General features: G+C 39.4%; 1 protein-coding gene across 1 annotated transcript; it reads right to left on the bottom strand.

Annotated features, from left to right (window-relative positions):
• Positions 1-2,257: 2,257 nt before the first annotated feature.
• Positions 2,258-2,986, bottom strand: LOC112171635 (ERAD-associated E3 ubiquitin-protein ligase HRD1-like). Its single transcript, XM_024308795.1, has one exon. It carries the CDS (start codon positions 2,984-2,986, stop codon positions 2,258-2,260), a length of 729 nt encoding a protein of 242 aa, XP_024164563.1.
• Between the last annotated feature and the right edge of the window lie 8,252 nt (positions 2,987-11,238).

Raw genomic sequence — 11,238 nt, 5'->3', positions numbered from 1 at the left:
AATTACTTAACGGTTCCACAAAATCCCAACTCATTAACCTCAACAATCATTATCACAAAATGAAATGTTTTAACTAGAACTCCAATGCGATTCACAAGACTTTACAATCATTACCACAAACCCAAATGTCCCATTCGCCCAGTTACACAAAGATCAAAAATTTGCAGTTAGGGAACACACCCAATTAGAAATCAAAGCAAAATTTGAAAGACACATTCACAAACCAAAAGCTGTGTTGGGTTTGTATCTTTCAACTCAGAATCTGTGTTGAAAAACCCAATTCAAAGACGTTTGAATTGGGTTTGTGAATGTGGTTTGTGTCTTTCAACTCAGAAGCTGCCTACACCACCACATTCACAAACCCAATTCAAACTTCTTTGGCGATCTTGGTTTAAAAAAAAACACAAACTTTAATACAAACAAAGAAAACCCAGATGGAATTACCTTATTTACATACGGCCAGATCTTCGTCAAGTGAGAATTGAGCCAACTGTGACCTGGCCTTAGAGTGGCGGTTCTCTAGCTTGACGAAGCCGACGACGAGCGCGAGCCCATTCAAAAAAAGTATTCAAATAAAATGATAGCTAACTATTCAAAGAAAACGCGATAACTCACCACACAAATTGACACAAATAGAAGCATGTAACTTTGGGTGAAGCTTCACAGCACTAGAGAGACATGGACGCATTGTCCAATTACCAGACTCATCAACCAAGCAAACACACTGCATTACACCAATTACCAACTAACTTTCAGCACCTAGCAATAACAATCTACAATCTCAGTAACCCAATGTTATAAACAAAAACCGAAAGCAAAGCAAACCTGAGCTGTGGATCCCTTCTTCATCCTCAACATCTTCAATTGTGACCTATATGTCACAAAAAGCTAAAGTTTGAACCTTTTTTCACAAAGTTTGAATTTTTTTCACAAAGTTTGAATCTTTTGGAAAAACCCACTAAGAGTGAGTAGCAACTAAGCAAGCCATGAAATCCAAATTGACACACCAACAGTGAAGGAAAGGTTTCCGACGAAGAGATCCAGGTCGGTTAAGAAACAGAGCAGTACCTCGACGGAGAGATCCAGAGGCTTCATGGACATAGTTCTTAGGAAGCATCCCAACTTACGTTTGAGAGGATTTGACGATGGCGGCCTTGGCGGCAACGGACTCTTCAACTTAGCCGCCGGCGAAGGCTTTGAATCCAAGGCCGTATAGTTAGATCTGAAGGCGGAGGCGCTTTTCTCCTTGGACGCTGCATAGACTTCATCTTTGTCAATTCCAGAGAGAGACTAAGAGGGTTTTAGAGAGAGAAAGTGTGTGTGTGTGTGTGTGTGTGTGTGTGTGTGTGTGAGAGAGAGAGAGAGAGAGAGAGAGAGAGCGCTTGCCAGCGGAGGCATGGCGCCGGAGAGATAGTAACGGGAGTGAGCGGAGGAGAGGGAGGTAGTGGTGGCCTTGAAAAGAGAGCGGGAGAGTAAGGAGGAGAGGGCTAGGGTTTCGGGGAAGAGCTAGAGAGATGGTCGGGTCGCCAGTTTTGTTAGAGATAGTGAGTAAGGATGAAAATGGGCTGCTAGAGAAAGTGGGAAAACTGACTAAGTGTGTGTGGGGAACGAAAATTTTGGCCCCCGCGTGTCGAAATTTTTAACTTAGTCTTTTCCGCGTTTTTTTAACTTTTAGAATTAAATTGTAGACATCGGTCAACAGTAAAAATCGATGTCAGTAATATGCATAGAAATTAGTATTTGAGGAATCGATGTTAATGACATTTTTTTACATCGCGTGAATTCCTCACCGATGTAATTGTTGTGATGTCTAAGGCAAAAATTCTAGTAGTGGCATGAGATAGATCATAAACTCCTTTAGTTATCCACTGAAGTTAGCAGTTGGAAGCATCAAACGTGAGTATAGGTAGCTCCATTGGTCAGGCACGAAATTAGATATTTTCTACCAAACCTAAGAATTTATAGGAGATAAATAAACACTCGCAAATAGCTATATAGGTTAGTGGGGGAGAACCTTAAAACTCATGGAAGCAATTAGTATAGTTGTAATCGAAATATTGCTTCTCTATTAACCTATAATCCCGTCGATAATCCACAAACCTTACCTATACAAATAATTATTAGTGTTGAAACCATGTGGTTGGGAACATCAAAGCTCGCATGACCAGAAAGAGGCAAAAAAAAAAAAAAAAAGTTCATCGATTACGGCTTTGATGCATCAGCATATATAACACATTGTAAGCTAATGCAGCCTAGCTTACAATGTTGGGTTTGGGTTTGGGTTTTCAGTTGGCATTGGGTATCGGCAAATGGGACACCTGTGATTGATCTCCAGCCAACGAACAATGCAATCTTCATGATAATAGTGCAAACATGGCATGCGAGTGATCAGGATCCCATGACGTTTATGATCAGGATCAACTACCCCCTCTCCTTCTTCTGCAGAGTAATCAAGGTCCTCCATACAAATAACACAAGATGGTGTCAGTTCAATACTAGATTTGATTTCCAAGCTATCAAGCCCTACTTTCTCCAAACCTTCAATAGATGATTTAGTTGCCGGAATAAGCTTGGGAATATATGTTCTTAAGGACTCCGTTGCAAGAACCGCGTCAATGTCATCCGCTATCTGCAGAGTCACTTCCGCCACATCAACAAAAATACAAAGCTCGGGGTCCGGGGCAAGCACCTGAAATATCTTTTCAATTATAGTTGACTGGTCCTCTTCTGTGACACGTATAGAGTCGGAGAGGAGCGTAGCAATCTGATCCCGTAGATCCGCAGTCCTATTGGATGAGGGATGGACTCTAAGTACATGTAAGTACTGAAAAGTTATTCGGCTAATATAAACAGTACTAAGGTCTCGCGGTGGATCAATCTCACGTTGGTATCCGTTATACTTGTAGAAGTGGAATGTGATCGGAACGGCGCAGATCGGGTAGGGTCTGTGTTGCTGCGAAACATGGAATAAAGTAAGATATCTCATGGTGGTTGTGGTGGCCGGAAAAACAGATAGATAGTGACAGTCGAAAATAATAAGGGAGACGGGTACAATTAGAAAGGGTCGAGGTCAGGGTCTTTATATATGTAGCTATAGTAGCTATCCCTATTCCACGAGGTTTTTTATTCACTCTTATAATTAGGAAAAACATTATTTTTTCGGATTACTCAGAAGACACATCCCTAACTATATTCATGTGTCAGATGGAGAGGTTTGGAGAAGTAGTAAATGACTGTGCCTTTAAGGAAGTGGAGTTTACAGGGCCTAATTTTACTTGGAGTGGAGTAATGGTACGATTGCAGAAAGATTAGACTGGTTTCTTGAATCCTACTGTGATGATCTCTTACCTAATGCTCAGAGCATCTCCAACAGTGATAGCTATCTGGATAGCTAAAAGTAGCTAAAATTGAAATATAGCTAGTTGAATATTGAGTTATGCTCCAGCAAATACCTAAAACTCAAGTTAAATTTAACTTTTAGTTAAATTCTCTCTCCTCTCTAGCTAAATATAGCTAGGTCTTTTAGTTAAAGCTAAATTTAGATTTTGTTTAGCTAGTCTGTTGGAGATCAAACTTAGCCTAAAACTAGTTAAATTTCAATTTTTTTTTGAAATAAGTATTCTGTTGGAGATGCTCTCATGTATTTCATTTGGAGGTTGGAGCGAGTGACCATTTACCTTTGCTGTTTGATTTATTGGGAGTGGGGTTACCAAAAAGACAGCGTTCTAAACGACGGTTTCTTTTCGAAAGTTTTTGGGTAAAAGAAGAACACTGTGGCGCTATAGTGAAGGAGGCTTGGGAGGTGAAGGCTTTGGATTCTCTGTATTCTAAACTACAGTTTTGTGCTGAGAGATTGCAAGAATGGAATTCGAAGGTGGTCGCTCATATCCCCAGAAAGATCGCAGCACTGAAAACGTCGTTGCAAAACTTCCCACTTGATGCATGCTCTGAAGCTGATAGAAGACAGCGTAAAGTGATTAAACATGAGATAGAAAAATACGCTGAATATGAGGAGTCCATTTGGAAACAAAAATCCCGAATTCAATATTTACAAGAAGGGGATCAGAACAAAAAAAATTTCCATGCTGTGGCTAAGGGCCGCGGTCAACAAAATAAAATACAAGGTGTTTGTGATGAAACTGGGACCTGGTGTGAGGATTTGGAAGCTATTAATTCAAAATGCTTTTGTGTCCTATTTCTCTAACTTGTACACATCGGAAGGTTGCAATAACTTGGAGTTGGTTCTCGATACGATCCCAAGAAGGGTTACAGAGGAAGTAAATAGTAAGCTGCTTGGAAGGTTTGAAAGATGGGAAGTAGAGTTGACTTTGAAACATATGGGGGCGACAAAATTGCTCGGATTGGATGGGATGTCAGCTCTGTTTTTCAAATCCTTTTGGCCTGTGGTAGGGGATGATGTTTGTGAGTTTTGTTTGGGTGTTCTGAATGACGGAAAGGAGTTAGACGAGTATCTTCTTTCTCTGATTCCAAAAATCTCAAGTCCAAAGAGTGTGACAGAGTTTCGTTCCATAAGTCTCTGCTCCACAGTATATAAACTTGTCTCTAAAGTTTTAGCTAACAAGTTGAAGAAGCATCTGCCAGATATTATTTCAAGCACTCAAAGTGCTTTTGTTCCAGGTCGGAATATTCAAGATAACGTTATTGCAGCATTTGAAACTGTTCATACCATCCGTATTCAGAAGACAACTCAGGAGCCAAAGATGGTGCTGAAATTGGATATTAGTAAAGCGTATGCTAGGGTGGAATGGCCTTTCCTCAATGAAGTGATGAAGAAGTTAGGGTTCGCCAACAGGTGGGTTTCTCTGGTTATGAAATGTGTTCAGTCAGTTTCTTTCTCAATTCTTTGGAAAGGTCAACTGGTTGGGCACTTTACACCAACTAGAGGCATCCGTCAGGGCGATCCTTTGTCCTTGTATCTTTTTCTTCTCGTATCTGAAGGTTTGTCAGGTCTGTTGCATCGTGCAGATGAAATGGGAATGATTCATGGGGTTAAAGTTACTCCTTCTGCACCATCTATTTCTCATCTCCTATTTGCACATGATAGTTTGCTCTTCATGAATGCTAACATCCAAGATTGTATCTCCCTGAAGCAATGCTTGTTATTGTATGAGAGTGCAGCTGGACAGAGGATTAATTTTCAAAAATCAGCGTTGTCTTTTGGTCCTAATGTCCCTGAAGATTTGCAAACGGAGTTATAAGAATTTCTAAGTGTTCCGGTGGTGGATTTCCATGAAAAATATATGGGGCTCCCAACAACAATTGGTAGAAATAAAACAGATGTTTTTCGAAAGCTGAACTAAAGACTGGATAGGCATTTGCAAGGTTGGCAAGGGAAGTTCCTCTCAAAAGCGAGTAAGCTTGTTTTAATCAAAGCAGTGGCTCAAGCTATTCCCACTTATTCCATGAGTGTGTTCCAATTGCCAATCGGGGTGTGTAAGAAATTCCAGTCTAAAGTGAGCAAATTCTGGTGCGGAAAGAACGGCGGTGTGAGAGGTATTCATTGGAGTAGCTGGGAGTATTTATGTACAAGTAAGGAGGCAGGAGGTCTAGGTGTCCGGAACTTAAGGGCATTTAATCAGTCGATGCTTGCAAAAACGGTTTGGCGCATTTTCTGGGGTAGAACTTCTTTGGTAAGTGAGATTTTGCAAGCAAAATACTTTTCACAGACTTGTTTCTTAAATGCTTCTTTGGGGACTACTCCCTCAGCAGTGTGGAGAAGGCTATTGTGGGGTAAGCAGGTGCTTGATCAAGGAACTAGATGGCGCATTGGCAATGGGAGGAGGGTTAGCATAAAGGGCGATCGATGGCTACCTACCCCATCACGTTTTAAAGTTGTTTCTCCCCTGCCTATACCAGATGATTGGACTATGGAACATCTTTTGATTGAATCGGGAGCATGGAACGTCCCTCTAATTCAATCACTCTTTCTTGCACATGAAGCTGAGACAATTCTGGCAATGCCTTTAATTGGGTTTGAGATCAATCCCGGATAAGCTAATTTGGCATTTTACTAAGAATGGTAACTTTACAGTTAAAACTGGTTACTGGGTAGCTTGTGCATTGCAGGAGAAGAAGAATGGGAACATTGCCGGGTGTAGCTCTTCTATGGTTCCAGAGGTGTGGAATAAGGTTTGGAAGCTTCATGTTCCAAGCAAGATTAAGTTGTTACTTTGGAGGGCGTTTCACAATTTCCTCCAGTGTGGTCAGAACTTACAGAAACGGAGAATAACTATGTATGGATCGTGTTGGCAGTGTGGGGCTGCTTGTGAGTCTACTATTCATGTTTTTTTGGGAATGCCCTGCAGCTAGACATGTTTGGAAGATGACCTTTTTAAGTGAAGTCTATAAAACATGGACGGAACCTTCTGTCATGGATTTATTCTCACATGTGTCACGTATAGCTGTCGGTAATGATTTGGCTCTCTTTGGTTTTATTGTCTAGTGGTTGTGGAGGAATAGGAACTTGCAGCGACATGCAGAGAAGACTCTGCATTTTGAGGGTCTTGTTCAAGCTTCAAAGGAGTGGCAGCTGCAATTTTGTTCTGCTATTGCATAGATGCCACAAACAAAATTGTCTGAAGGGTCGACGAATCAGGAGGTTGTGAATTGGAAACCGCCAGCACAAGGTCTTTTAAAGATGAATTTTGATGGGGCTACAGATGTAAAAAATGGAGTAAGTGGAATTGGGGCTATCTTTCGGGATCATAAGGGCATGCTAAAAGTGCTGTGGCTGCTCCACTAATAGGTAATATATCTCCTAGAGCGGTGGAGTCATTAGCATTATTGCATGGTCTCCGGTATGCTTTACATGTTGGTTTTACTAATTTAGAGGTGGAAGGGGATTCTCTGACAGTGCTGAACACTTTGCATGACACAAATGACAATCTGAGTTCGGAGGGACATATTCTAGATGAAGTTAAACAATTATTTCAGTTTTTTAATTTTTGCAGTTGGCAATTTGTGAGACGTGATTGCAATAAAGTTGCACATCGTCTTGCAAAGGAAGCCTTGCAGTTGAGTCAACCTTTTGTGTGTTTGGAGTCGGGGCCGTTTTGGCTCCACCAGTGTGTCAGTATAGACTTCGGGTGTGAAGTCTGAAGTGGACAGAGTACTTCTATCTATGAAACTCTTGATCCCATCCTCATTGTAATCTTCGTTTATTAATGAAATTATTCATTTCGATCAAAAAAAAAAACTATATTCTACTCAAACTTGGTTATCTTTTTTTTTTTTTTTTTTTTTTGGGTCCTTGACCCAAATCACCAAAATAAGTAATTATCTCACTTACCCTATCAACATATTTTTATTCCCAACTACTCAATTTAACATAAAAAGACAATTTTACCCTCAGTCAAATTAATAAACTAACCATATGCCATCGATCTCTCTCTCTCTCTCTCTCACAAATTTGCAGGAGTGTTGGTGCAAGCACTGAGGCACCAGAGAGCCGATTTACATTTTATCAGCGATGAGACCGGACTCGGCTTCATAGACGATGACGACGACTACCTCCTCGACGGCTCGACTCTGCTTTCCGATTCGACCTCACCGCTACATCTGAGAAACTTGAGTAGAGGACGCCCTTACAACTGTGGCCAAGGAGAGGTTTGATCCTCTGTGATTTAGAGGGGACGAAGGAGCGAGAGTGAGGCTGGGGACGTGGCAGGCGGGGATTGATCGTAGAGGGAGGTGATAAGGGGAGGGTCGAGGTGGAGCGACCTACGGTGGCGCCGACGAGAAGAAGCCGGAGCGAGCTTCGGTGGCTCGTCTTCACGACTTCACAAAAGGGAGAAGATGTGTGGGTGCCTAGAACATTTTTTGGGTGCCTAAATCAGATTTTTTTTTTTGTTCTTTTTGTTTTTTGTTTTTTAAGTAATGGGGCAGAAGGAAAGAAAAAAAAAGTTTTGAATGTCTATTGGTGGGCAATAGATGTCTATTGGAGGGCAATAGATGTCTATTGGAGGGCAATAGACGTTTTGAATTGATATAATCTCTTCATTTTTTTTCTTTAATCAAAGTTTTATTTTCTAATTTTAGGAAGATTAGTTCTCATTTCGGCGACCAAAAGTTTTATTGGAGGGCAATAGACGTCTACTGAGGGGTAATAGAGGTTTATTACCTGTCTATTGGGGGCCAATAAACGTCGATCTATTCGGGGGCAATAGACGTCTATTGGAGGCAATAAACCTTTCTGGCGACCTATGAAATCTCCGATGACCTTTTAAGGGACTCAGGCGAGATTTTCAGAAAAGTCAGGTGGGCGGCGGCCGGTGACCCGAATCTGACGAAAGTTGGCCGGAATCCAGTAACCGGTGACCGAATTCCAACAAAAGTTGGCCTGAATCTGATGGCAAGTAACCGGGCTCTGACGAAGTCTCCTGTGGTTTTTTTTTTTCTCTCTCTCTAAGTAACAAAGAAGTGAGGGTAAAATGGTCTAAAAAAAAAAACTTAATGGAGTATTAGGGAAGACTTAGAGTGTTTCGGATAAGAAGGAATTAAAAAAATTTAATAAGGTAAGTGAGAAAAAAAACCCTAGGAATTTTAGGCTTACTGGGATTAGAGCGACGTTTTTTTTTTTTTTTTTTGGGAATAAAGAGCGACGTTTATTATGCTTACCTGTTGACACTGTACTGCTGAGTGTTGAGCGGTGAGCGGTGAGCGAGAGCCTCAAAAGGTGCCTAAACGCATCCACATTTTTACTTAAAAGCAGGTGCGACCGTGTGATGCGAAAAGAATACATGATGCTGAGATGCTCTATGTTGTAAGGTCGAGTCTCTGAGATCACTATCATGGCAGACTTGCCTTTTTGCAGATCTGATTCTGCATTTGGTGTATATAGATTGGCAGGTGCTTCAAGTCTAAAACTAAAACCTGCCAGAGCTCCTGGTTTACGATAGAAATATATTTTGAACTTATGGTTATGACTAACTGTGGCCAACAACAATATGGTATCATCAACCATCATTCGAATTCATAATAAATCTAGCTTTGATCCACATTTCTGAAACTCTCTTAAAAACTAGGTAAAATGATCGGTACTTAGTTGTTTGACTAGCCCAGTTGGTTTGTTACGGATGATATATAATCTTACTATTTACTGTTTCTTTCTCTCTCTTGCAAATTTATCAATTATCTGCACCTTTTCATCTGAAATGTTTTGGTGAACAAGAGCAGGTTTGTTTGGCTTGTATGAGTTGTATCCATGTAAATAAGATAGACCTGCGCAAAGATAGTGGAACTCAGCAGAGAGAAATCAGGAACTCACTCCAAAAGAGTCACCTCCATTCGTGAAATATCTGTTTTTTCTTTTCTTTTCTTTTATTTACAGCTATACATATATATGTACCTCTGAAAAACATAAGTGTGGTGCTAGAGACACCAAAATATTATACCAAATTTCAATCCCAAATAATGTGGCATTGCCACATCATTCATAGTTATTTCCAACATGTAATTATGTCAATTAATTTTCATTTATATAGTTTCCATTATATATGCAATTACTTAATATTATATTAAATGAGAAAAATAATGCTTCCCTGCAATCCCAAAAATTGATCTTCAAATACCAGGGATATTCTCATATACCACATGTCATCATTATCCTCATCTCACGCTGCACCAAAATTTGGAACTGAAGGGACGAAAAATCATCTAGGATTTGAATAAATAAAAGGTCTTGCGTATGAAAATCCAAAATAAAGAAGATGATTATGAATATAGCAACCACAAGGCATAAATTGGCTTTGTAAATCATAATCACAAGGGATTATGATGAAAAACTGTGAGTTAGCTCTTAATAAAAGATTAAGAAAGATACAAATCAATACAAAAGTTAATTTAACCAACTTGTTTTGAAATTTGAATCCACTGGATTGGTTCAAGAAATTAAAAGAGAGAACAAATTTACTTATTCTTCTTCTTCTTCTTCTTTCTTCTTTTATTTTTATTTTTTTATAATAGAACAAAGAATTTACTGGTTGTGGATAGATGGCTGCGATATATGGATGATGAGTTTTGTATTTTTTAGGGTTTATCAAGACATGAGTTTGCGCGCTTGTTAGATTGATTAACTTCACCGCATTTTCTTCTTCCGTTTTTTAATATCTTAGAGATAAATAAACTAATTTAAATATATTTAAAAAAAAATGACAGCTTGAATATTTTGAGATTCATTAAGGCTGATGTGGTCAATGTCATGTCATTTGGGATGGTTTTTTTGAATGGAATTTTGGGATCCAAAGCATTTTCCAAAACGTAAATCAAGACTGAACCAGGAAACTTAAGTAAGTATATAAGCTATAGCAAGTTAACCTGTACGAAATAACTCTGCCAGATAATAGTACTTCTATGAGTAATGTTACGAAGTATAAAAAATAAAAAAATTAGAAGCCAAAAACTGACCTTGAGGCATTGCCCTTCACAATAGAAACTTTAGTTATTGACCATTCAGGAACATTGCTGTCTATTGCCAAAAAAAAAAGGAACATTCCCTCCTTGACTTCAAGATATGGAAGCAAACTTCCATTTGGAATAAATTCATAAATGAGAAAGCACTCTCCCCGGTCACAAAATCCCCTCAATTTCACTACTTTTTCATGCCTCGCTCAATGGGGTTAACATGTTCAATCCCTTCAAGAACAACTCTGCCTTATTAATCTGGCAGCATGTTTTACCAGTACTATTACTGATAACAAGAGTCGCATACATAGACAAGAACTAGTAGGTAACTAGAAAGAAAAGCAAAAGCTTCCGAGCATTGATTTAAGAATTTATTTTGTGGCTTGACTCATAAAAATCAAAGGCAAGCAAGGATCAGTATATCACCAATATTGAGTAGAGAACCTTATTATCCCCTTCAGCTAGTGCTAGTCTTTACTCTTCAATTTGTAAAATTTCATATGATCCATAAGGATTGAACTTAACCCCTTGCTCAATCTTTCATCCTTTTTAGTGGTCAAGGTTTTCCCTCTAAACTTTCTTCCATAACCAACTTTAGAATAACCAAATTTCGTAAGGAATATTATCAGCTCTGTGCATAAAAAGACACCTCTCTTAACACGGTAATCATTCAATGCATTGCTACGACCTTGATTGAAGGGATTTCTTAAAACATTCTATCATGCATTGCTAATAGACAACATTAACAATGGTCTATTAGCATTGCATGATAAAATTAGCATTGCATGATAAATTCGTAGACAAGATTCACTACAA

Source organism: Rosa chinensis, chromosome 1 (assembly GCF_002994745.2).
Source record: "Rosa chinensis cultivar Old Blush chromosome 1, RchiOBHm-V2, whole genome shotgun sequence".
Classification (NCBI taxonomy): domain Eukaryota; kingdom Viridiplantae; phylum Streptophyta; class Magnoliopsida; order Rosales; family Rosaceae; genus Rosa; species Rosa chinensis.
The sequence above is the reverse complement of the archived record's forward strand: the minus strand, read 5'-3'. Positions and strand labels throughout refer to the sequence as shown.

Coding starts and splice junctions, on each gene's coding strand:
- LOC112171635 (XM_024308795.1), bottom strand. CDS start 2,986: ATGAGATATCTTACTTTATTCCATGTTTCGCAGCAACACAGACCCTAC.